This window comes from Equus przewalskii, chromosome 14, assembly GCF_037783145.1.
Source record: "Equus przewalskii isolate Varuska chromosome 14, EquPr2, whole genome shotgun sequence".
NCBI lineage: Eukaryota > Metazoa > Chordata > Mammalia > Perissodactyla > Equidae > Equus > Equus przewalskii.
Genome location: NC_091844.1, coordinates 63,139,149 through 63,167,135, shown reverse-complemented (window position 1 = coordinate 63,167,135; position 27,987 = coordinate 63,139,149). Strand labels below are relative to the sequence as shown.

The window sequence follows — 27,987 nt, the reverse complement described above, 5'->3', positions numbered from 1 at the left end:
CCTTAATGTTTGGTGAGCTCTTATAAATGAGCAATAAAAACACCAATAGAAAAATGAAACAATATAATCAGATAATTAATAGGAAAAAAAATACTGAGAAACATAATAGGAAAGTTCAACTTTAATAGTAATCAAAGAAATGCAAATTAAAATAATTCTTTATTCTTATCAAATTAGTATTTTTACTAATGGAGGCTTCATACATTGCTGAAAGGAACGTAAACTGGTTCAACTTTTCTGGAAAGGACAAACTGGCAATATGTATCAAGAACTTTAAAAATGTTCAGAACTTTCGACTCAGTAATCCTATAGTGAGATATGTAGTGTAAAGAAATAGTGTCTGCAAAAACTGTGATACTGGTTTATATAAATGGATGCTTACCATAGCACCATGTATGAGAGAAAACGATAGAAATAACCTAAACATTTAACTACAGGGAATTAGATAGTTATGTTACATCTCTACATTGGAACATTATGCTGCCATCAAATATAGTATTTTTGAAGAATTTTTATTAAAATCTAGCAGAAAATGGTCACAAAATATTGTTCTATACAAGATGAAGTACATAAAAAATGAAGGATATAGAGTATTATACCAGTTATACCGTTATACCATAACAAAGACATGTTATATACATTGGGAAAATGCTGGAAAAAAAATATGCCAGATAGTAGCAGTGATTATTTTTTGTAGTAGGATCTGAGAGGTTTGGAGGGTGTTGTAGAATTTTTTCTATTTTCCGCATATTCTATGGTGGACAAATATTTTTAGAGTCAGAAAGAAAGATCACCAAGATGACTCACATGAGCTTAAGTTCAGGGTGAGGTTGGCGTTGTCTGAGAGGAGAAGCTAATGGAGGAGTTTGCAGCCTCCCTTAAAATAGTCCTTCCTCAGAAACCTGATATGCATCATTTTTCGAATAGAAATATGCTTGACATGTTAATTAGCTGGGTTGTGGTGACCATTTCACGATATATACATATATCAAAACATCAAGTTGTATACCTTAAATACGTAATTTTTATATGTTAAAAAATACACAGTGGTATGTAATTAAAACATATACAATATTTTATATGTTAGAACAAAAACTTTTAGCCATTTTCTCAAAAATGTAGATGTAAGTTCTCTTAGACATTTGAGTTGAGACAGCAGACTGGAGAGTGTTTTTCAAAAGCACCTCTGTGCCAAGGTCCCAAGGTGATCTGCACTTGCCTGAGGAGTGCCGAGTCACATCGTGGACTCAGCAGTGTGTTTCACCGAAGTCATGGATACCCGCAGGGTGCGCCTGCGCCCAGCGCCACAGCCTTCCCCCACAGTTACTGCATGGCAACTGCTCTATGGTTTTACTATTAATACTGAGTAAAGTGATATAGAAATGTTAGCTTTTCTAAGTATGTCCAGAGTGATACAATGAAATGATAGTGATTTTTTTAAAAAATGGCCATGGCTAAAATAGTTACTCTCCATTCTCAAGTCATTAATCCATCTACCCCCTTTATTAAACACATCTGTAAGAGACTTGCTGTGTACTGCAAGGCCTACAAACGTGGAATACACTATCTTGGTCAGCGAGGATCTTCTCATTGTTCACCACAGTGTTAAAAATAAAAATTGCAGAGTGACCATGTCGTTCACCGGTTCTTTCTAAACGCTGTATTTCTATTTTCCCATGTGACAACAGACTTTAGTTTTGTGCCTTTTTAACAATGACTGACTTAATGGACAGACCTCTTGTGAACTAATTTTGTAAAGGTTAATGAAGTTTGGCTAGATAAATGCAGTTCCGTCACTGAAATGCAGCTGTGTGAGGAATGACAAATTGAGGTAACTCTGCTTCAACTGAATTACAGAGCTGATTGAAAAGAATGAAAGGAGCGGTGCTATATGAAGCTGTTAGAAGACAGCTTAATTTGAGTTTGGCAGAAATACAGGGCTCACATCTGCTGTCACATATTTGAAGCACAGATATTTCCTTCCAGGAAACAAGTGACTGAAATTTTATTCTCATGCAGCATTTGTAGGTGCTCTCACTTCCTACAGGAAAAGAATCTTTCTGAAACAATCCATAGAGAGAACATTATAGTCTTTGAGTTAAAATGGTTTGCAACTTTGGAGCTGCACTATAATCAGGAATCTGTACCAGGACAAGAAGACTGTTTTATATCAAATTTAATTTAAATCAAAATATAGATGTTCCCATTGGTTTGATATGAGAACGGAATATGTGGACTGAAGGAGCAATCTGATCGGTTCTCTCAGGAACATTAGGCAGTGTTTTTCTTCCAAAAACACAGAGAAGCTAAACATTATTTGTCATTACTCGTTTCTCCTATAAGTTGAAGAAAGAGAGAGAGTAATAAGTACGATTCTAAAGTAAATAAAATCAGCTCCACGTTGCTTAGCGGTGATGTCTTTTGGTGGTGAGATTGGAAGTAGCCTTTTCAGATTTCATCAGACACAATTTGACATATAATAATTATAAAGTGAGCCACATATTTGCAGCGAGTAAGTGTGATATTTTCCACTCTTTAACAGCTGAGTCGGTGGCTTGCAACATTATTGGCATACTGTTTCCAAATAAATTATACGTTTTAGCATATAAATTCTCGATTTAGCATAGTGTCTTAATAGCTCAAGGATAGGTTGGAAAATCAAACCTTAATTTCTCTGGCAAATATTTACAAAGTGGAAACATCTGTTTCAATTGGTGTGGGACAATTTATGCTCATTGTGGGGTAGTTAGGAAGCCAGGGCATTTTTGTAAACCTTTCCATGAGTTAACATTTCATGCCTTCCTCCGGTTCTTCCCAAACTTTCTGCATGGCCCTTGCAGACCAGCCAGAAATTATTCTTTGACTTCCATGGCTGCCTTGCGGAAACTTACCTTGTAATTATCATGGCCCAAACACCATAAAAACTATTTGCTCATCAGATCTTTTCCAGAACTCAGAATTGACCCCTTTAAAAACGTTTGTTCCTGAAGGATATTACCAGTGTCATTATAGCCTCAATCAACTATGTTTCTTAGTGGAAAATGAACTCTGTTTTTCATGTAAAATCATTATGCCTTAATATTTCTAGGCTCCGTTTATTTATTTACTTACTTAGTTTGAGTAATCACGTGAGGAGGAAAAAAGCTAAAGTTCAGCATACTCATTTTCATATCTTGCCAAAAGCTTTCTTTTTCATTTAATTCTAGAAAATAAAGATACCAGACTCTTAAATCCACCATTGGCTTTGTTGCTGGGATAAATAGAGCATTTGATTTTCCATTGGCTTTTGGTCATGGCTCTTTTTCCAAATTCTAAGTGAACTCTAGCAAAAGAAAACAGAATGAGGTCCTTGACCCAGGGAAGGTGAAGTTGTTTCAGGAAGGGGTGGGGCAGTCCTGAGAACGAGGAGGCGTGTGATGGGCGTTATGGAGGAGGACACGTGGAAGAGTCTAGGGGGAGCAGAGTCTTGATCATCTCTCTAGGAAACCAAACATGCTGAAGAAGATAAGACATTCCCATTAACTGGAGTACCCTGGAGCCCAGTAATTAGCACTTCTTGTGTGAGGCTCACTGTATTCCCAGTGCTTATATTGATACAGTCTGCTCAAAGAAATGTATGTTTTGACATGAACTGTTTCTTTCTTGTCAGGTCCACATGCTTATGTGTGAGTGACCTCTTAGAAGAATGTAAAGCATAATGTCTTTACCCAAAAAATACACAGAAAAAGCTTTAAGCTTTTCCTATTCTTCTTTAAGACAGTATCCTCAAGACTTGCCCTTCTATGTGACATATATGTTCTGGAGAATGAAAGGGTAATAGAAAAGGAGGGGGAAAAAAGCATGAGAAGAGGTGGTGAGAGGCATGTTTTAAAAGTTTTTAGATGAGTATTAGTAATTTATTTTTTTACCTTAAAAATATTGTTGATTAATGTTGTTTTTATTGAGATATAATGACATGTAACATTGTGTTGAAGTTTAAGGGGTAGAAAGGGTTAGTTTGATACATTTACATATTGCAGTAGGGTTACTACCGTAGCGTTAGCTAACACATCTATCGTGTCACATATTTGTCATTTCTTTTGTGTTGAGAACAGTCAAGATTTAGTCTCTTATCAACTTTGACATTTATAATACAGTATTGTTGACTATAATCTAAGTTGTTTGATGACTAGTGAAGAGAAAGCAGACAGGTATTTTGAAGGTGTTATGGCTCTTTTTTTTTTTTAACCTAGGAGGGTAGAGTGCTGCCTTGCAAATGGATGAAAGGAATCTCTGAGGTTAAACTGATGACAGTTACATTAATTAATCACTTGTGTAAAAAATGGGACAGTGTAGAAATCAAGTAAATTTTAGTTACTATCCCTTCCCTCCTTTGATGTATCTCTTAGTACCCTCTAGTGGTGTCAGAGTAACATTTTCTTACACATGTTAGTGACCTGCCAACAGGATCAACATTTTTAAGCTGCATCTCTGTATACTTAATCTATGATGTAATCAGCTAAAGGTTCTCAAACACGCCTCATAAATATAATTTCAACCTCATAGCTTCTATCTAAGATACTAGAAGGGAAGGCCATTATTCATTTTATTTCCTAAGACTAAGGAGTTGTAATCCTTAACTATTTCGCTTATCTCAGAGCTGATTTAGGAAGAAATGATTTAAATATGTTGGCAAACTGTGGCATAGGAATGCATGAATTTGAATTAAGCATCACGTATTTTTGAAGACTTTTGTTCACACATGTAAAAATTCCATTCCAAAGCTATGCCTGAAAAATGACAAATATTTGATAATCAACAAATTGGTATGTGTGGGTAGTGGGGCAGTGAGTACTTATCAAGCATTTCATGAAAACCCTAGATTTATAGCCTTTTACTTTGTTCTCAATTCTTGTCCCTAGTATACTAATTCATCTTCTAATTTTTCTTTTTGCATATTTGATCAATATGTCTTTTCTGTTTTAAGAAAATGGCAGAGAAGAATATAAAGGAAGGTCAGTAATTACAAGGAAAACCAAGAAATGTAAATACTGATAATTTTCAAAGAAGGCATTTACCTACAATGTGGAATAGATGGTTAGAGGTGTGCATTTCACACTATTCTACCTGTAAAGAATTCTTATAAACAGAGAAGAGAATTCTTACCTCAGAGTCTAGGAATATAACCTTGAAGATTACCTTTTACCTTAGGATTTTTGTGGCACATAGAAATGATAATTTTTTAAGGGAGACTTTTCTGATTATAAAAATAATGATACATGCTCATTGTAGAAATTTGGAAAAACAGAAAAATATAAAGAAGAAAATACCAATCCGTATGATCATAACACTTGGATTTATTTCCTTCTCATCTTTTCTCTGTAGTTTGTAATTTGTATAATATTCTACATTAAAATTTGTACTCAGCTGAATTTAACAAATAAGCATTTTCTTATCCTGTTAATGATTATATAGTAATCTATGCTATGTATCATAATTCATTTTTTGTGTTATTATTGCCAGTCACTTAAGTTTAAGCAATTGTTAATCACCCATGTTTTTACCCTTTTGAGTTATTTTTTTCTATAATTATATTATCCTGATTATAAGCAAATCTGTTTGTTTCTGATAGTGAATTAACATAAATGGGCTCAGTAAAGATATAAGTGATTTGTTAAGTGCGTTTTTTCCTCGTGCATCCGAGTGACTTTGTGTAAAACGCCGCAGGTCTGTGTGCGTGTGCTCCCTTTTAAAGTCCAGCAGCGTTTCGGATGACTTGCATCAGTTGTCTTAAAGTCACAACACAGTGTGTAACACTGGATGAAAAATGAAGAATGTGGATTGAGTTTGGGAGAGCAATCCCAATGCCAATTTAGGTCATTTCCGAAATGAATCTTTGTTAAAGCACTGTTTTTCCCATCCTTTCTTCTGCAAAATGCATAGTGGGTCATTGGTAGCAGTAGCAGGTCTGTTTTTCTTCTCATTCAAACCGCAGACCCCTCTAATAAGGCTCTGTCTTAGTTTATCATGCTCCAGGCCCTGGCTTCTTACCCTGGGCCGCTGGGGCTCATCCATAGCAGCATCTGTTTTAAGCATTGTTTACTATGTGATGACAATGAGATAACAGCCCAAAGTAGAATTATAAATGTACTTTTTCTTTGGAACAACAATGGTAACAACGGTAATAATGGCTAACTTTTACGGAGCACATATAATGTACAAGACATTGGGCTACCTGCATTATTTAAATTGTCTCCTTTGAACCTGACTTTCTAAAGTTGGTACTGTGATTATTCCCATTTTACACATGCAGAAAAGTGAGGTGGAGAATGTTTGAGTAACTTGCCTGTGTTACCGAGCTAAGAAAGGGCAGCAAGATTGGTACCTGTACTATCTCCAAGCCTGGGCTTCTAATTACCAGCTGTATTGCCCCACCCCCACTATACCATTATATCTCCTTACAAAGGACATTGAAAACAGCCGTCTTAGGGGAGTATTTCATCTCAGAAGGCCACTTCTGAGTCTTCAAGTCCTCTTGGTAATTAAGCTCATTTTGATGGCCTTTACCCTCCTTGGACTCCTATGACCCTGCCCCTATCACAGCATGTGTCTACGAGTGGAACGAGGACTCAGGGTTAATCTGCTCAGGCTTTATAGAAGAAGCAAGTCTCAAGCAGGAATCAGGAGAGTAAGGGAGGAATTTAGCAGAGATTTTACTTTGCCATATAAATAAAACATGCTCAGGTTGAAATTGACAAATTAAGAGTAAGTTACACCCCGAAGTTTTTCTGTGATTAGAAGTGGTAGATCTTTCTTTAGAATTAATGAGAAATTTTGGAGGAGATTGGATATAATGATTGGAACTTGAATTTGGCCTGCTATTGAATAGAAAGTTGCCATACATTTCTTATCAGGAGAAATCAAATGATGATTCAAGTCCAGCATCTAAGATGAACTGGAGTGGATAGAAGCTCATTGATGGCCATCTTGGAAGTTAAGAATAACTGATTATCGTACAACTTCTAACGTGGCCTCTTTCTGAGTTTGTAACCACTCCAGCTCATCTTAGAAGCTGTTTCATTAGGAATTACTAATAACCTTGGGTGGGACTATCTGATCAATGGTAAAGTAATCAAATGAATTTATACTTGATTTTAAAAGTTACCTTCTGTCTTCGAATCGCGTCCCTGGCAATAAGCTAATCGGGAAACACAAAATAATGGTCTGTAAGTAGCAATGAAATCTTTGTTTATATCTTTTTTCTTCCGCATTATTTTATTTATTTGTAAAGAAATCAATGAATGTACTGTGAACCCTGATATCTGTGGAGCAGGCCACTGCATTAACCTGCCGGTGAGGTATACCTGTATATGCTACGAAGGCTACAAGTTCAGCGAGCAACAGAGGAAATGTGTTGGTAAGAGACACTTTTGATAGATAAAATTAATCATTATAGAATATTTGTACATTTACAACATCTTTTCTTTGACTATCATGGGAAAATGTTATTGTGTTTAACTTTTAAAAAAATTTTATTATCCCTGAGCTAAGGGAGCTCAAAAAGAGGTTTGCAAAGCTCTTGGATGCTCTTATCTTTTCATTCGATGCTACCTACCTTCCCCAGTGTAATACAGTTACATGAAGGTGAAAAAAGTTTTTAGGTATAATAAATAATTAAGAGCTCTAGAAATAGCTACTAAAAGCATGTTTATCAAAGCCAAATTAATCTTAATATATACTACAATAAAGAGTTCTATTCATCTAAGTACATAAAATCTGATTTCTAAAAGGGATTTCTGAATTGAAAATCAGTATATGCTGACACAAAGCAATTAATGAATTTATAAATAAGAGGTCTTATATACAGTTTTTCAGAGCAAATATATCTCAGAAAGAGATACTGGCACTAAGTAAATCATTTTTATGTGTTAATGCTGAATTTAATTTCTTTTTTTAGAAAAAGAAAATTCAGCACTGTGAGTTGTCAGGCGAATATAAAGCAACAAAGGCACATGCCTAATTACTACTCCCCAGGCCAGCTCAGCAGGGACCGTCAGAAATGTCGTGCAAGGGACTCTCACTGAGCACGTGGGTGGAGCTAGACTACCTCATCTCGGTTGCTATTATGCAAGATGTGTGAATTTTGCAATTTGGTTTTATATATATAAATGTAAGGAGTGGGGAGGCATCCACCTGCCCCATAACATAGCTGTTTCTCTTTCATTTGCATACTTTTTAATGTATTATCTTTAGAACCCTAAAATACAAAGTCGAGAAGGGCAGTTGAGATGATCTAGTCTAGCTCCACCCATGTGCTCAGTGGAAGAGTCTCTTTCATGACATTTCAGTTGGTCCCTGCTGAGCTGGCCTGGATGTTGCACAGCGAATTCCAGTTTTTAGACGATTCCAGAAGGCAGGTCCTTCTGTATTGACTTGAAATACCACTGTCATGACTGTAGTTTCAGCTTTTTAAGCACCTCGCCCTAAGTGTAGTCCCTCTTCCGATAACAGCCCTTCACGTGTTGAGAACAGTCATCTCCTCGGGCTATTTCCTTCAGTTATCAAGGTTAGTGGGATGCAGAGGATAGCATGGTGGTATTTTAATAGAGGAGGGAGACTGAGAATTTCATGCTACATTGCAATAATCCTTTTATCTGTATTTTTGTTAACAGATATTGATGAATGCACTCAGGTCCAACACCTCTGCTCCCAGGGACGCTGTGAAAACACTGAGGGAAGTTTCTTGTGTATTTGCCCAGCAGGATTTATGGCCAGTGAGGAGGGTACTAACTGCAGAGGTAATGGCCGTCTTCGTCCTGATGCATACATTCCCAGATCTGAGTTTTTAGCTCCCTTAAGCTTCATCAGTCTCACGCTTACTCAGACAACCCAGAATTTTTTATTAAACACCTGTTATGACATAGTAATCTGCTAGATACTGAGATATAGCAATGGATTTTATTTTCCTGCCAAGACTGTTGAATGGAGTGTCAAACGTGTGCGAAGAACAGGATACGTTAAATGTTTCTTTTGGACCCTACATAAATCAAAACCACTCAATTTTGAAACGTGTCAAATAAATCAGTTACTTCATTATTAAGTTCAACTAACCTGGGAGATGGGAGAGATTTGAAATTATATTTTGGGAAATAAAACTTGACAATGTTTTCTGCTTTGCGTAGATGTAGATGAGTGCCTGAGGCCGGATGTATGCGGGGAAGGGCACTGCATCAATACCGTGGGGGCCTTCCGGTGTGAATACTGCGACAGCGGGTACCGCATGACCCAGGGAGGCCATTGCGAGGGTGAGTCTGCTGAGACAATGGGGAGCCTGTCACCTCTAAGTGCTGAGTGCACATGACCGTGAAATGCAGGTCTGGGAGGCACCTAGCCTGGTACCTACGTTTCTCTGCCAATCTGTGCATGACATCAGCTCATCTGAGCTCTTCCTGCTTTCTGGATTCACAGCCTCTTTGCCTCACTTCAGTGGCTCTGCCCGGATTATCTTCGTGCTCTCTTTATTGCGCACATCAGTATCTGCCTTCCCTGGTATTTGGAGTGAAATCACTATAGAATAATTAATTGCAAAGTTAGTGCAAACCCGGCCTTAACTACAGTGTCTGGATCATTCGTTTGGGGACATGATGCAGGTGTAACCAGTGTTGACTTCTAGTTTTCAACCTTTTCAGCTTGTTACATTCCTTTGTCTCAGCTTCTTTCTTTTACGTGTGTTCTGGGACTTGCTTGCAGACTCTACAGAAGCACTATCTGACCAACTCTGGGTCAAATTCCAACTGTGCTAGATAAAATTTCTTTATTATTGACCTCAGCAATGAATTTGCTCTTGTTGTGAGAACTTTTCATAGCATGCCAGAACGATTAACCATTTAATATTTCTGCTCATGTTTGTGTGCAAGTTACACAGGTTCTTTTTGATACCACTGTGGTACCTTTTTAATAATCATTTTCATGAAGAAATACATGGAACTCCTGCTTAAATCCTGCCATGGAAACATCAGGACCAAGGAGAAGGGGGTCTCTGGGCAAGTTTTTGAGGAGCCTGGATGTGGGGTTGGTGCTGGCTCCATGATGTTCCCCTGCCTGGCTGCCTGAGAATCAGCCTCCTTTCTAATGTGGCTGATCTTCGAGAGCTAGGGAAAGGATAGACCAGTTGGGGTGGGCTGCTCTCAGCTGTCCCTTGGCTTCTGCATGTTGGTTTTCTTCACAGTTCTAATGACCCAGACCTGGAGGGAGAGCTAATTAGCCATTTTTTGGCAGCCTGCAACTGCCTCTCCTGCTGGTTTCTTGCCTCTGCCCCTTGGGTTCTAATCTAGAGAGAAGTGGGAGCGTTTTATGTTACTGGATCTCTGATCAACTCATCGGAACAGAGCTGTGAAGTCTGCCCTGATAGCTGAGGGCTATGGCACAGCACAAGTGTGAAGTGTTCCCAACTCTTCTCTTATGGGAAACTCACTCTGCTCTGGAGGTGCAACAGGAGAACAGAAGAGAGCAGGGACTATGGCATCAGCTCACCACCCCCACACTTGTAACTGTCTGAGTTGGAGCTGTTACTCAGCCCTTTTGAAATTTAGTTTCGTCTGTAAAATGGGAACGGTGAAGTTAACTTTCAGGATTGTCCTGGAAATACATGCATGTTGCAGTATCTTGAACGGTGCCTGTCACCTTGTTAGTTCTGAGAACTGTTAGTTTCTTTAAATGTCCCCCTTCCCTGACTCCTTTTGTTTTTACATAGATCTTCTCAGTACATCTATAGTTGTGGGAATGTTAAAAAGAAAAAAGAGTATGAGTTTATCTGATAAGTATTTATGTGCAAAGCAACATTCCCCAAAGAGGTCAAATACTAATCTTAAGTTCTACGTACGTTCTCAGGACGGAACAATAGGATGTTTAAGTAATAACTATAGCATAAGAATGGAAAGTGGAAAGGCGTACAAAAGAAGTTTGAAAATCAAGTAAGTGGAAAGCAGTTGGACTATTCAGTAATATTCAATATATGGAAATTATTTAACAGAAATATTACCAGGGTTCCATGAGTAAATAATACATAATTTTATCCCTATGAAAAGACTTGAAAAAAAGAAGGAGCCAAATAATGTGGCTATTTTCTAATTTCATCATGGACCAGAACCAGAGGTTTCCGGGCTTCTGGCTCACTGGAGATTTTCTCAGCTGTCACTAACAAAGTTGCTTTCAAACAGCGCCAGTCTCCAAGGAGTCTATTGTAGCTTACAGACATTATCTCATGTGTCCTTACTTTATTCTGTTAAGGTGTTGCCAGGCAGGTAGTTCCTAATTTATAGATGAGGGAACAGACGTGAGAACAGGATATTCAGGGATGTTATCTGGTGGTGTTCAGCATTGTACCTTATTTATTGGACCAGCTTGTCTCCATGACCTTCTCTGACTTAGCAGTTGTGGTTCTATTAAAAAAAAAAAAATCCCATCCAGAGAAGAATGTAATGCTGTTTGGAAAATGAAACTGGCAAGCATCATCTTTTTGTAGAACAAGAAGTCCCAGAACATCTGACCTAAAAAAAACCACTGTGTGTCATTGTCTATTGGCAAGAATTTTTTGGTGATAGGAAAAAAATTACAACACTGACCTGGTGTTATTCTATTAATATCATCTTCAACCTTTTTACTTTAAGCATCTTTTTACACGTCTAGTGATATGTAATGGGAGATAATGTTTGTGAATTTGCCAGAGTGAAGACGTCAAATACCCGTGTATGTTTAGTGTATCCGTTATCTATTTCTTTCACTTTTCAGCTTATGTCGTGAAAAATCTGTTTATATTTTGAGTATGATTAGAGGTCCTATATACATTTTTATATTGGGACACTTAAGCATTAAATCCATTCACTTGAATTCAAAAATCCAACTCCAGAAAAACGTTTATTTCAAATGAGGCTACTACCCATGGTGTTTCTACTCATTTTAAACTGTTGAACCATCTCCTATATACTGCTTTTTCCCCATTTTCTTTTTTTACCATTCTTAAAAGTGCCTAAAGCTATTGTAGTAAGCTCTGCCACAGTCCCAACCATATTTAAGGTGTCGTTTTCACCTCACGTCAAAAAGAACAATGATTAATAAATTCAGTTAGCTGTGACTGTGAAAAGTAAGGTGTATTTTTTACTAGAAAATAGTACCATATGATCCTATCACCATGTTTTCTGGAAAATCTTGGAAGTATGTGATGAGTTCATTCTCTCCTAATGTTCTTTTTCCGTCTCCAAGGAATTCCTATCATATGAAAGTTTTTAAATTATTCAAACCAAGGATGTTCTTAGGCCCATGAAGCCAAAGCAAGCATTTCCCCAGAGCAACCAGTGTCTGCAGAGAAAACCTCTGTCCAGGTGGATAAATGGCTTCCTCACTCTCGTCCCCGTTCCTTGTGTTTCTTTCTGGCAAGCTGTGCTATTACTTGAAAGGTTTGTCCAGAAAGGGGCCCCCAAGGAGCTGCCAGCTCCCAGAGTGGAGAGACCCGGTTCTGCCAGTTGGCGAATTGGGGATGAGTTCTTCCTTGGAACATGTGTAAATATTTTAATTGAGGTATACCTGGCCGTGCATTGTCACTGTGTGTTTAAGCGTAGACCCAGTGTTTCGTTTATCCAGTTAGTGTGTTCCCCACCAAAATGCAGTATATAACATGCCTTTTTTCCCCTTCTTCATACAGTAAATCTTTGCTTTAGTATTCTGATAAAATATTCATGATTTGGCTTTTTGACTTTTTAGATATTGATGAATGTTTGATTCCAAGTACTTGTCCAGATGAGCAATGTGTGAATTCTCCTGGATCCTACCAGTGTGTTCCCTGCACAGAAGGGTTCCGAGGCTGGAATGGGCAGTGTCTCGGTAGGTACTAGAGTGTTCTCATCACAGTTTTGTTTCTTCTGTCTGGCCCATTTTCTGACAGTGGTGTAATGCCAAGTGATCCCGCTTTCGAAATTAGCATATATAAATATATATATATATATATATGGAATGTAAGACACTTACATCATTCTGAGAAAACTTCCAAGGAAAGTTCTAAGTAACTTTTAACCATGGAGAAAATGAGTTGGCATGAAGAATTTGGGATTTTACATGGGACAGACAATTCTGATGGAAACAAATTGTGATCCTTGATGTGATAAATAATAAGCACCACAGGGGGGAGAGAAGTAGAGAGCAAAATGCATAAAAAGAGAGAAGAGACTGAAGAAGACACTACCACAGACTAATAGAATTAGGAAACATGCAAACACAGTGTGCAGCAGAAGTAGCAAAGGTAGAAAGAGAAATCTTGACTGATTGCCCAGGCCCTTTATATCCATTCATGTATTTGGTAAGGTATTTAATACTTAGTACCTGCATTAGGCACTGAGGAAGGGAAGTGTTAAATCTGCTTTGTTTCTAATTACCTGTGCTCTAGTTAGGTTTCCCCCTTTAGTGGCTTTCCTTTGTATTTCTGTCTACCATGAGATCTTTTTCTTAAAAGTTGAACTCTTTTTCCACTCCATGCCAGACTCTGACCATATGAGTTAACTTTTTATTCCTTCCTTCCTTCTTTCCTTGCTTCCGCAAGTGCTGAAGAACTTACTATGTAGACCCAGAGTTGTATTGAGTGCTGGCATATGTTGAGGGACAAAAAAATAAAAGTGCCTTCCTCATGGAACTTACTATCTGGTGGGAGACCGGTACCCAGACATCTCATCAGTAAATGCAAATGCACCAGTGAGACAAGTGCTAGGAAGGGGAGTTCTATGATGCTACAAGGGCGGAAGATAGAACAAGTTGCCTCTAGGGAAATTCTTGAGTTGAGGTTTAACTGGGGAGGGGGATGGGAGGCAGATCTTTTTGAACAGAGGAAACAGCCTATGCAGAGGGCTGATGGAAGGAGGAAGAAGCAGGTCATGTTCCAGAAGTTGAAAGGCTAATGTGGCTGAAGGACAGAGAGCAAGGGAAGATTTGCTGGAAGATGAGAGGGCAGACTGTGCCAGACCCTCTTGGTCCTGTTAAAAATTTTGGTCATGGGGCTGACCCGGTGGCATAGTGTTAAAATTAAGTTCACGCTCCACTTTGGAGGCCCAGGGTTTGTGGGTTTTGATATCAGGCAAGGACTTGGCACCACTTGTCAAGCCATGCTATGGTGGCATCCCACATAAAATAGAGGAAGGTTGGCATAGATATTGGCTCAGCGACAGTCTTCCTCACCAAAAAAAAAAAAAAGGTAGTCATTATTCTCACGTCTCTGGGAAGACATTTAGGTATTTTAGAGGGGGTGTAATAAGTAGGCTTGGCAGAAACACTAACTCCTAGTTTCAAAGCTATGGACTTATCACCAGGCATCATGAGCTGATTTTCTGTACCTGGTGCAGGTGGCCCCTTACCCTGAACCTCATGCCCATCCCCAAGAGTCTTTATCAATGGAATTGTGAGATGTTGATCTTTGGGGAGAAGAAAATATTTTTGTTCGTTTATTTCTTTTTAGATAAACATTTGTTTGCATAGTCAGTGATGGTAAGAAAGTATGCTTGGTTTTAATTTTCTCATTTGGCATAAATTTTGTAGTTGCCTGTCAAGCTTCCATTCATGCTCTCATTATCACATACTGATGCATATTATAATCCAAGAGCAGAGCCTGAGCTTTACCTGAAATGACAAAAGTTCACAATAGTGGTGTAAACACAGCCCTGATTCATGAATTTACAAATGGAGTGTGACTGACCAAATTGGGTAGATGATTGCTCTTCAGTATAAATGCATTTCTTTTTCTTTTTTTTTTTTTTGAAAGATTTTATTTTTTTCCTTTTTCTCCCCAAAGCCCCCCAGTACATAGTTGTATATTCTTCGTTGTGGGTCCTTCTAGTTGTGGCATGTGGGACGCTGGCTCAGCATGGTTTGATGAGCAGTGCCATGTCCGCACCCAGGATTCGAACCAACGAAACACTGGGCTGCCTGCAGCGGAGCGCACGAACCCAACCACTCGGCCACGGGGCCATTCCCTAAATGCATTTCTTTACGTTGGTCAATAATAAGTGAGTTCTTCTACCTAGATATATGCAGTCAATCTAATTGTGACCACTTTGCTCCAATTTAGTGACAGAGAAACAGCACCTCGTTTAAAAGTAATTTCACTTTGCCACCCAGAGATGCAGAATCATAAGGAGAAATATTAGGTGACTGTGTTACTCAACCAAAGTCACACACTTAGCAATGCAAAAATGAAAGCTATTACTTGGAACAAGTGTGTAAGGTCACACATTTCCTATTAAAAGTAAGTAGTGTACCTTTTCCTTCTGCTTTGGGTAAAATTTTAGGCTCTCTGTAATCTAGAGATGAAGCTGCTCCTCTGTGATACAACTATACTTCCAGCCGTTGATCGTATTGGACTTATAGCTCTTCTAAATTTCTCATGGGGGCTTTTGCAGATTATCCCAAAATAGATTTTTCCATCTCAATTTTTTGTAGTGGTAGAGCTTTCAAATGTTGAAAAGTTGAGTGTGACAAAAAGCAGATATTATAACACGCCTCTCTGTTCATATTAAGCCAATAAGTGCATTGGATTTTTCTGGTAAACTCTGACGGTGCTAATGCATACCCAACCATATTTTTTGTTTTCTGTTCCTTTTTACATTTTAGTTCTCACCTTTGTACTTCTGATACCCTAAAATATTTTTCGAAAGTTGCAGTCCTTACTTCTGCTTATCTTTGAGTTGAGCTCGTTAATAACACAACTTGATATATTTATTTGTTCATTTAACAATTGAGTTGCTACTAGATGCCAGGCATTTTTCTAGACCCTGGGGGTTGAGAATGAATAAAATAAATTCCCTCCCCTCGTTGCTATTATGCTCTAGGGCTCACATTGTGCTTACATATAAACAAGGCAAGTATATGGTATGTCAGAAGCGATGAGTGGCAGGGAGAAAAAAGGAGCCTAAGGGAGGTAGGGAGTGCTAGAGAGTCCATGGTGGACAGAGAAGGCATCTTATGATAAATTACAAGGTGTTCCTGGCTAACCGTTTGTTTTCGTCTCTGACAGTTATTTGTGACTAGTTTGTGGGTTTTTATATCCTTTTAGTCCAGATAATTTAGGATACGTTAATGAGACTTTTTTATCCAATTTTTAATATATGAGAACACTGAAGACTTCTAAAAATTTTTGCCAAATCTCACCATTTGAAGAAAAGTCCTACACTTGGCATTTGTTAGTTGTCATGTTAGAGATGATAATCCCTACGCTACTGTTCTAGTCTATTCCATAAATCTTAGCATACTTCTTTTTCTACTACTCTCCTCTCACTGACTGTATATTTTTAAATTATTATAATTAAAGTTGTACAGTGTTTTACATAATACTTTCATTTGGCATTGTGTTTATAGTTTTTAAAAAAATGTTCATCGATCTTCATGTCAGTTTGGCTTTTTTTTCTGTTGAATGGTTTCATTAAGAATTAAGAAGTGCTATTTTGACCCTTATATTCTGCAGGGATTTGATGCCATTACACTTTCTGCTTCTTTCACTGACTAATGGTGAACTTGCTGAAACCGTTAATGGCCTCTTTGTCTTCATGCCATGTAAACTGGATCTTACTGATTGATGCTTCTCTTGATTTATGAATTAGAACTGAAATTATTTCGGGTTGAAACAGGTAAAATGTTAGCAGGTGTTGTCTGGGGGACCACGCTTTTTCCTAGTGTTTAGTTCAGAGCATATGATCCTTCATTCTCAATAGTTTATTGTCCACTTTCAAAATATCTATCCCTTAAGGCTTTTTGGCAACTCTTGTTGGCTCTTCTGTTAATGTAGCTTCTTCTTTCAAGTTGTGGATTTCAGTCGTCTCTTGAGAGCCTCTTTCATCATTCAACACTGTATTCCTTGGACCTTACATTCAGCCTGGGGTTGATGCCTACTCGATCTCTGCCTCTAGTGACTCTTTCACCCCAGGTTCTGGCAAGTTCCAACTGGCTGTTCCAACCAGGACCTTTCTTGAGGGAAGTCAGTCTGTCAGGTACTCAATTTACAGGTTTCTCCTGACTCATGAAGAATTAGCTTGATTCAAACCCAGCTAGAGCCATCCCTCAAAGGAAATTCTCTAATATTTAATTATTTAGCGGTACATTCAATAACTCTGATATAAAGATCATATTTCCCTGAATTAAGATTTTGGGTTATGTGACCTCTCTGAAGCTTAGTTTCACTATCTGTGAAATGGGGATTGAAATACTTTCTTCATAGGGTTTATGGTCAGAATTTAAATAAGTGATATAGAGCACCTAGTAAGGTGTCTGACCAAGGTAGGACCCAAGAAATGTTATAACCCTTCTTCCCCCAACACTGTTACCCTCCCCTTTAGCTCCCTTGTCGTGAAATAGAAGAAATGCAATAACTGATACCTGTTAAAGTAAATTATATGTCTAAGTTCTATGTATAACTGTCTTTTCTTTGGTTTTCTTTAAGCTCATCTCCTATAGTTTTTAACTTTCCCTGTGTCATAAGACCTTTCTCTTATGAATTTAAGTAATCTTAATCTTACCATATCCTTTCACCTTCTGAGCATTTTTGTTTTGCTGGAATATACTTCTTGAGAATCATAATGCTTCTTGGTAGGGTCATTGATCCTTCCTAACAAATGTTTCAGCCTCTGCACTACTGCTGGGTCCGTTCTTTCACTTCATTTTCTTTGCTCACCTTCACAAGACACAGTATCTTTCCCCAAGTGGATGTCTGCAGAGAGCCCTTTTTTGAGTTTACTTTATTGTCTTGCTGTGTGGTTGAGTCTGTGACAATGTGACCTGAGAACAGAAATTTCTGAGATTTTTATCACAGTAATCCTTCTTTGTCAGCCCGTAATTAAGTTAATGATGACTTTGTGACTCCCATTTAAGTCTTCTAAATGTAATAGGTCTTAGGCATTTGAAGAACTCAGTATCATTCAATCCACTTGACAACTGGTTAGCCACAGTCTTAACCAAAATCAGGCGCAGAGAACTTGCAGGATAAACACGGAGAGCTCATTGTTTTAGGAGTTCTTTGTACACTAGGGTTTATTTTCAAATTTTGAGATTCCTTGTGAACCTTTATGAAATATATGAATATTCATAGACTTATTTGAAATTGCACACTTTCATCTTATGTTTATTCTTTTATGTAAGATGGTAACTGAGCTCAACATCTCCCTTTTTGCAGGTATTATAAAATGTGCAAACATCAGCCTTGTCCCTAAATTATTATATGCAAAAGGAGTCTTCTAGTCAGTCACTAAGTTATTATTGAGCATCTAACTATACATCTACTAGATGCCAGAGAAGATTTGAAGTTTTAAAAAAGCAAAACAGAACAGATTAGAATGCTGGTTATGAAGGGCTTGGGGGTGGGGGAATTGGGGAGATGTGGTTTAAGGGTACCAACTTGCAGCTACTAGGTAAATAAGTCCTGGAGATCTAATGCACAGCATAGTGATTATGATCAACAATACTGTATCATAAACTTCAAAGTTGCTAAGAGACTAGATCTTAATTGTTCTCATCACAAAAAAATAACGATGTGATGTGATAGAAATATTAGCACCACTACTCTTAATCAATTTGCAGTATATAAGTATATCAAATCATCACTTAAACTTACACAATGTTATATGTCAATTATAGCTCAATAAAGAAAGAAAGAACTGTGGCCGGCCCAGGGGTGCTTGGTTGTGTTCGCATGTTCTGCTTCAGCAGCCTGAGGTTCGCAGGTTCAGATCCCGGGTGCGGACCTATGCACTGCTTGTCGAGCCATGCTGTGGCAGGTGTCCCACATATAAAGTACGGGAAGATGGGCATGGATGTTAGCTCAGGGCCAGTCTTCCTCAGCAAAAAGAGGAAGATTGGTGGCGGATGTTAACTCAGAGCTAATCTTCTTCCAAAAAAAGAAAGAATTATTTTTGGAGGCAGTGCATGCCTGTGTGGGAAGACTAGTTATTATGATAACAAAAAACTTCCCTCTATATAGTTTACAAAGGTCTTTCACTTTATTCTTTCATTTGATCTTCATGGCAGTCATCTCTGTAGGACAGATTTGGCAGTTTATTCCCAAATGGGTTAATGGGCTTGCTCAAGGGTCATAGGTAATAAATGGTGGAGCTAGACCGCCATCCAGGTGTTTTATCTCCAAAGCTAGTGTTTTGTTCTGTATGATATCTCATGTATCTCTCATGTGCACCCCAGAAAATTAGAGAACAAAACAATATAACTAAAATAATAAGGAAAATAAAAGTTCATAGAAAGGAGAGATCCATGGGGGCTAGAATCATCCCTTGCAAGCAGCAATAATAATAGCTCAGGATTTTAGAGTCTGAGATGGCAGGCCTGCACCATAGATAGCCCTAGCAGAGTTTTCCTGAAAGACACAATGTTCTTTTGGAAAGGTGAAGTAGGAAGCCCGTGATTCGGTGGGATTAGTGGATTGATTTGCTGAGATCATCCTTGGCTCTTTATCTATACATAGCATGGGCTGTTTTCCAATTCTGAAAGCAGTGATGAGTCTTTGAGGAATGTCTAACATATTCTTGTAGGCAGCCCTGCTACTACATATTTTAACTGGGTCAGAATTGGTGGTGGGGAGGGCTGAGATTTTCCTGTGCCTCATGTGCAGTTGAGGTGGTTTCATCACACTAGCCTAACCAGCATCTGTCTCTCATTTTGCCATGCTCACTTTTCTGTCAAATATGTTCTCCCAACATCTTTAGTATAAAAGACTATGTGTGAAGAATAGTTGAGTGGTAATTGAAGTAATGGCATGTTTGGGGCGGGGAGTAATCCTTTTTATTTTTATGTAGCTATAGTGATAGAATGAGATCTTTTCTTCCCCTATCAAATAGTGCTCACTCATTGAAGTCTGTGTTGGTCACTAAGGAATTAAATGAGGCTGAATGGCCTTAGAAAAATGACTGGTTCACAGTGTTGACAGATTCATCTCCTTGAAAGTACAGGAAGTAATGCAGGTAAACTGTTGCTCTGGAACCAATTCTGACCAAGCCCAAGGAGCTGATAGGTGAAGTGGAAGGGGGCTAGCAAAGCTGTGGGCTGACTTTTGTGAAGTCAGCCACTGAATAGCATCTGTATCTTAGAGGTCATGCCCAGGGAGGGGCTTTAGGCAGCCTGGTGTCTTCCCAGGATATTAGCAAGGGAAATTTCAAAAGGGTTCCTGACCCAGATGAATTACATCCCAAGGCAATGAGAGAATTTGCAGGTGGGATTGCTGGCCAGCTGGGAGTCACCTTTGTGAAATTGTGGAGAATGGAAAGTTGCCAGAAAGCTGGAGAGAGATTAATGTCCTCATTTCCCCCGAAAGAAGGTGAAATTCAGAAACTAATGACCACTGAACTTCATGTTGATCTTGACACAAAGCTGTAGACTGCAGGATTCAGATGATAAAGTGAAGCATTTTTTGAAAGGAAGTGATAATCATAAGAATCAGCCCTGGTTCATTAGGGACAAATCAAGCTAGACTGTCCTGACTGCGTCTTCTGAGGGGGTTTTTAGAGGAGTGGACCAGGAAATCCTATAGGCACGGCATATCCAGTTTTCAACGAGGCATTTGTTAGAGTCTCTCAGGATATTGTAGATGAGAAGGATCAATTTGGATTGCGTCACAGTATAGGGAGGTGGATTCATAAACTTTCGAACTATCATATCCGCAAAGTGCTGACCTTGTAAACCCTTGGCAACTTCCTTACTGTGAGAGGTTTAATTCACTAAATGACAAATGCCAAATTATGTCCTAAAAGGCCATTGGTAAATTATTTTTTTTCAGAGTTTAGAACCCATTTTTCCATGGACACTGTATTTTTCATGATGTTTCCCTTTTGAACTCATACGAATATGCATTGTAAGAACTTGGGTAATATGACTCTTCTTTAGACCGCAATCCTAGAGTAAGATGAGTTTTGAGCTCCAATATAGAAAACCTAAGGCATAACCATCTCCCTCTGCTCCAAGGGTAAGGGGCTGCGGGTAATGGATGGTGGGGTGGGTAGGGACCACCTGTTTCCCATGGCATTGATCCTCCCAATGGTTGGAAGTAAGGATGGTGGGGGCCAGGCCTCCTGTTAATACCACTCAGGGCCCCACAAGTTTGTGTCCTTGACTAAACTGAAGAACGCTGGAAACCAGTGAAGGTTTTTAAAGCAGAGGAGCAACACGTTTGATTGGATTTGTAATTTAGAAAGATTATTCTGGCTGAATGCTGGATAATGGATTAGAGAGGGCAAGACATAAAGTAGAGAAACAACCTAAAAGACTATGGCAGTAACCCATGTGAGAGAGGCTGATAGTAGTAGGAATGAAATATTGTGGGTGTATTCGAGAGATATTTGGAAGGTAGAATTGATATGACTTAGTAATAAATTGAATATGGGGAAAGAGGGAGAGTAAGGAATCTAGAAAGAATGAATTACAAGTTCCAGAATTGGGCATTTGAGTGGGTGGTGGTACCATATATTGACCTGGAAGACAGCATAAAAAGAAGGCAGGAGGAAAGATCAGTTTGGGCCATGAATACTCAGAGGTGCCTACAGGACATCAGGTGACGATGTCCAGTAGACCGATTAGATGCAGGCATCTGCAGCGTAGGTGACAGGTCCAGGCTAAAGATAAAACACTGAGTTTATTTCCCTCCTTTTACATCTAGAGGACCCACTCCACACACCTCCTCTATATAGAAATTTTTTTTATTGAAATATAATTGACATAAAACATTATATTAGTTTCAGGTGCACAACATAATGATTCAATATTTGTGTATATTATGAAATGATCACCATAATAAGCCTGGTTAACATCTGTCACCATACTTAGTTACAATTTTTTTTTTCTTTTCTTTCCTGTGATTAAGACTTTTAAGATCCACTCTCTTAGCAACTTTCAAATATGCAGTACAGTATTATTAACTGTAGTCACCATGCTGTACATTACATCCCCATGACTTTCTTATTTTATAGCTGGAAGTTTGTACCTTTTGACCCTGTATAAGAGATTGTTTAGTGATATTGTACTATATAGTTATTTCCTTAAGAGCATAAGCTCCATTAAGTATTCATTTGATTCAAGCTGTTCTGTCTATGTATAAATGATTGACTTGACCGAATTCTAGTTCCATGCAATTATGTCTGTAATAAGTAAAGAAAAGAATAAACACATCAAGTTACTCTAAATATTTCTAGGCATTCTGCTTCATCATTAATTATGGTAGCAGCCTGGGAAACCGAAAGTTTTATAAGTATCTCACGAAAGGTAATCTGCAATGTCTTTTAATTTAGTTTAACTAGAGAAAATATGGTCTTAGAAGTGGATTTTGCTGTTACGTTCTGCAGCCCCATGAATCACTTTCCCTGGTGCGTGAATAACTGAAGAGAACAGTCCATACATTTTTCAACTTGTTAACATTTTTGAAACCAAACCAGATACTAGACATGACATTTTCACTTGCTGTCTGGAATTTCCATGCCTAGTGTCTAGGCTCCCTCTGTCTCATTATTTACTTTGGCTTCACTGTTTGGCTTCCTATTTCAAGTTGTTTTCTTTCAATGTTTACAAAAGTAGACTCCCACAACCAAAGGAAGGTTGGATAATGAGTCAATCTGGAAGTGCTATTTTTGTTGTCGTGGAGTAGGGGTCAGTTCACCATAATTAGTGACTTTGTGAAAGCAAGGTAGAACACCTAGGCAGCGCTAATTGCTTGACTGTTCTCATATGTGTGGAACTCATGTGCACACACACACAGCCCTCTGCCTCATTTTGGTAATACTCTGTTTCTGAATTCAGTTGTAAGAGAGAAAATACAGTTTTAATGAAATGCAGTGCAGACGAATGCAATCTGAACTCTGGATTGCCAACCTAAAGCTAGATCTAGTTTATGTTCATGACTCTGCTTGTTAAGATTAAGAGTGTGGAAAGCTGTATTGCTTTGTGGTGAGCACTGTAAGATGAAATGGATGCAATCAACAGCCTTTTCCTCCTTATTGTTTGTCTGCCTTATGATTAAAATGCTTTGATTAAGTTACAGACCGCTATAAAATTAAGCCTAATTTGGGATGGGCTGTGTGTATTTTTAGCATTTTGTGGTTTCAGTGTTTCCTCTTTTAAGTTTTTAGTTATTCATGTCTTCCCACTGCAACATACAGTGGACTTACCCAGAGGCATTCAAATGGGGGACAGAACTCAAATTTTTCTTTTTGAATTAACAGAATTCTAGTAGGAGCTTAATGAATGTTTGTTGAGTGAAAATAATGAACACCTAGATGATTTTTTTGATATAAATGCTGTGTTAGCAAATAATAAAAACAAACATGAACTCGTACATTCTCTCTTTAACTGTTTCTTTCGCTAGACTTAACTTTGCCTATGACAGACACTTATAGTCCGCTTAAAAGGATGGTCTTTGGAATTCAGCTGACTGGATTCAAATCAGAGCCACCGTTCTCTAACTTTGTGGCCTTGGGAAAACTATTAAACATCTCTAAGTCTCAGTTTCTTCCTGTGTGAAAAGAGTTAGCTTGTATGGATCTTGTTAGGGTTAAATAAAATAACACATGTAAAGCATTTAGTGCCTGCGTGCAGTAAGTGCTTGATGAAGATGAGCTGTTATTATTTTATCTGCCCCTCAGCCTATACCCCACCTTCAAACTGCCCAATAAATAGGCTTATGTTTGTCCCCTAGATTGGTTTTTATAATACTGATTCAATGCCATCTTAGAACATTTAATCAGTTTTTTCTTACCTTTCTCTTACAACTTTTCTTGTGGTTTCTCTGGATCAGGAGTTATATTTGTTGCTTCTGGAAACCCTCACATGCACTCGAACTCATCAGTTCCCTAAGTAGACCTCAACACGTCTTTGATTCTTTGGGATATTTTACTTTGTAGAGGATATTGTTCTAAGACCACCTTCTCTTTCTCCCTTCTCCTTCCTCCCTACAGCAAGCCTTGCACTGAATTTATTCATAGAGAATGTTTGGTTCCTTTTTTGATTTACTTTGCAGAAAGTAAATTAACGCGGAGAACCATCATACATGCAGCTCACACCAGAGCTGCTTTTCCTCTTAAGGGCTAATTTGAAAGCTTATCTTAGAGAATCTGCCTCTCTTTTGAACATCCGTTACGTAACTGCCATTTCTAACCAAATTCAACGTTATTCATGTTTTCTTTTTTCTCTCTTCATCTTTGTTTTTGGTTTTTTTCCTTTCCATTTTGCAACATTCTTCAAGATGTGGATGAATGCCTGGAACCAAAGGTCTGCACAAATGGTACTTGCTCCAACCTTGAAGGCTCCTACATGTGTTCATGTCACAAGGGCTATACCCCAACTCCGGACCACAAGCACTGTAAAGGTAAATACTGTAATCAAATTTCTCATTTGTTTTTAACTGCATTTAAAAGTATATTAGAGTAACTAGGCTTAGAAAACGGAATCATGCTACTTGTCATTTATTTTGACTGAGCTACTTGGAGCACATTTTGGTTGGCATTTTGAAAGTGACTCCTCGTTGTGGTTAAAATACAGATCATCTCTATTTACATAAAGGAAAACAATGTATTTTTAGAGAGTGTCTGTAAACACATCTATCTATTTAACTTTTTCTGGTTATAAAAACAATACGTGCAGTTGTACACTCTGTGAATATACTGGAAACCATTGACTTGTACACTTTAAACAGGTGAATTGTGTGGTAAGTAAGTTATATCTCAATAAAATTGTTATAAAAATGCAACGTACAGTCATTGTAGAAAACTGAGCAAATGCAGAAAGGTAAAAAAAAACGTAATCTCATAATCACATTCACAGATATTTATATCTCATAGATATTTTATAGAGTTATGTTCTAGGTACAATTTTGTATCCTGCTTTTTGTCACTTAATAGTATATCATAAGCATTTTACATCTCATTAATAACTCTTTTCAATCATTATTTTAAAAGGCTGCATAATTTTAAAATGTATTGCTATATAACCATTTTCTTTCTGGTCTTCAGGTGTTGAACAAACACATTTTTTTCCCAACTACTCATTATTATGTAAAAAATATTTACATAATGGGCTTCATTTTTTTAAAAAGAAACCTTTGAATTTTAGGATTATTTCTTTATTCATAAAAGTTGAATTATTGGGTAAGATGTTCTGAATGTTTTTTACTGTTTTCATAGAAGAACACTAATTTTTAAAATGTATATTTTTTATTCTAAAATGATTTAATATTTATCTTATAAACATATTTCTTTTAATAATTCCCTGACTACTTCTAATTATTAAACATTTATTTCATTAACAAGTAGTATAACTTAATATATTTTTAAATTATATAGTTATAATAGCTTCTAATTAATAAACATTTTTAAACATTTGTATTTCCTCTTGTAAATTTGTTAATATCTTTTCCTGTTTATCAGGTTTTTAAATCAAAGTATATGAACACTTTATATATAATATATATCAACCTATGTACATATGTGCATATATTACACATACCTTTTTTGCTGTCATTTGTCCAAGGTTCCCCTAGTTTTTCTTTTTATAATACTTTTTTTAAAAGAAGCTTTAATTATTTCTATGGTCAAAACTATAGATTTCTGGTTTCTTCCACTACTTTTATACATGAAGGCGTACTCTTTCAGAGGGAAACAGAGAAATAAGTAAAATTTTTCTTCTTTTCTAAATGAGTGTCTCAATGTACATGAACAATCTAGGGTGGTGATTAATTTCTCACTGTGGTAGACAAGCAGTAAATGGATACCCTACTGTCTTGTAAGAATTGAAGCATCTCCCACTGGCAGTAGGGAATTCACAGACATCTGAATTTGGTACCTTGCTCCTTTCATACAACACAGTACCAGCCACTCCCAGTGGAGCACATAAAGTAGGGGCGTCTCCCTTTTCTCCTGGTCCTTTCCCTTCTGGCCCGCATCTACAGCTTTCCTACTGACTGTTTAAACCAGGCATCTCCTCAGACAAAATTAAACATGAGAATTGTCTGAAAGGTATTATTTCTTCCCCCATACACAGGATTAATGGTGGCTGAAGATCTCAGCATTATAAGTTATTGTTCATCTTTATTTGATTGCTATATCTAGTTTCAGGCCATATCCTGTCATGTTACCTTCTTTATTGTCAGTCTGCCTACTTCTTTTCATCTGCTTATTCATGAAAACTCTTGTAATCTGTTCCCATCTTTATTTTCCAAATTTGTCACTATACTTTCTTCAGCTTGGATTATCTGACCCATCAAGTTGATGTCACAACTGCCCTGTGAATATTCTGTGCCTTCTTTGACCCAAGCACTTGCTCATATTATCCTGCCTTGCATACCCGTCTTCTTCCTCACTGCTTACCTGAATTGTGGCTCTTCCAGTGGTTTGCTTTGCAACCTTGGATAAATAATCTCAGATTTCCAGATCTCATGTCATCTCTAAAATAGGGGGATTGGACTCTTTAGATGCTCAGAGTAAACACGTGTTGAATGAATAACTCATTACCATTCTCTTACTCTTGGCCATTGCCATCCCAGCTGAGCCTGCTCCTCTCTGATAGGTCTCTCTAGTACTCCAGAATTTATATCATCAGTTGATGCCACCCCTAGGAACACTCATATTTTCCAGTCTGTGTGGCACTCTGCTGGCCTGCTGCAGAAGCTTCTTTTCATCCTTGCTTTCCTTCCTCTCAGGTGTATCAAGGAAGCAACATGTTCCAGGCACTGTGTTCAACTGCAGTGTTATTGAGAGGCTATAACATGTCAAAGAACTTTTACTCCTTGGAAGAGATGCAAACCTGCAACAGATAATTACACATAGTAAAGTGCCAAGTGATGTAATGCCAGTGATGTCATGTACCCCTGACATTATGTGAGGACCAGGGCACTTCACCTATGTGCATTCTTTTCAAAAACCCATAACCCCAGTCTGATCATGAGAACATCAGACTAATCCAGATTGGGGACATTTCTACAGGATTCTAATCCATACCCTCAAGACACTTAAGATTATGAAAAACAAAGATTGACTGGGAAGACAAGACACCTAAATGCAACGTGGTACCCTGGATTAGATCCTGGAACAAAGAGAGGACATGAGTGGAAAAACTAGTGAAATCCAAATAAAGTCCATAATTTAGTTAAAAAACAACAGTATATTAGATACTAGCTTGGATACTCAGAAGCTGTGTGAGCTTGGATAAGTTATCTTACTTTGCTAAGCCTTCCTTGCTCATCTTCAAAAAGCCAACAATAATGGTACCTACTAAGGTTGATGTTAGGAATGGGTGAGATAATAGATGAACAAAGATAGTACATGGAGAATGAGATGATGCAGGGCCAGAGAATGCCATGCGTTGTAGTTGCTGTTGTTATTCACCGAATTATAGGCATGTACGAAGTTCTATCAAAGCCAAGAAGCATGTGACTAATTCTGCTTATGCAAATGTTTCACAAAGGTGTTGCTGTTTGGACTTGGTCTTAAAATATTGAATACAGTGAGGAGATAAACTTAGAAGGCAGAGGAAGTAGCACATGTCAAAGCTTGGAGGTGGGAAAGGGCTATCTCCACTTGCCATTTAACCTAGCCCACTACTCTGATTCTCCTGGTGTCTTTCCATTGTAGTCTGGGATAAGGTCAGGCCAGATCCCCATCTTCTGCTTTAAAAACCTACATATGCATGAATTGTTTTCCTTACCCACCATCAAAGTCTTTCCTTTTTACAATAATAAATTATCTAACATCTTTTTTTCTTTAATTATTTCATAATGTTTCTCAAACTATGTCAGCTCACAGATGTCACATTCTCCTCAGATCGTAGATCTGTCTGTTTTCCAACATCCCAGCAACTCTGCCAATCTCACCTTGTTGATAGTCCCAAATATTGACGTTGTCTTCACCTCACTAAATGTACTGAAAACTTTTTTGAGGTTGTAAAGACATTATCTAATGTATTAATTTATTACTTGTTTCTTTATATCTATACATTTTAGCA

The 27,987-nt window shown here is 37.9% G+C and overlaps 1 protein-coding gene across 29 annotated transcripts in view; it reads left to right on the top strand.

Moving 5' to 3' along the window:
- Positions 1–27,987, top strand: part of LTBP1 (latent transforming growth factor beta binding protein 1) — a 382,985-nt gene that overhangs the window by 256,149 nt on the left and 98,849 nt on the right. For all 29 annotated transcript variants that reach the window (XM_070574194.1, XM_070574192.1, XM_070574191.1 and 26 more), the window contains 5 exons: positions 7,271–7,396; positions 8,652–8,777; positions 9,162–9,284; positions 12,739–12,858; positions 24,236–24,358. In XM_070574194.1, coding sequence (XP_070430295.1) covers positions 7,271–7,396; positions 8,652–8,777; positions 9,162–9,284; positions 12,739–12,858; positions 24,236–24,358 — 618 coding nt within the window. The remainder of the gene's footprint in view (positions 1–7,270; positions 7,397–8,651; positions 8,778–9,161; positions 9,285–12,738; positions 12,859–24,235; positions 24,359–27,987) is intronic.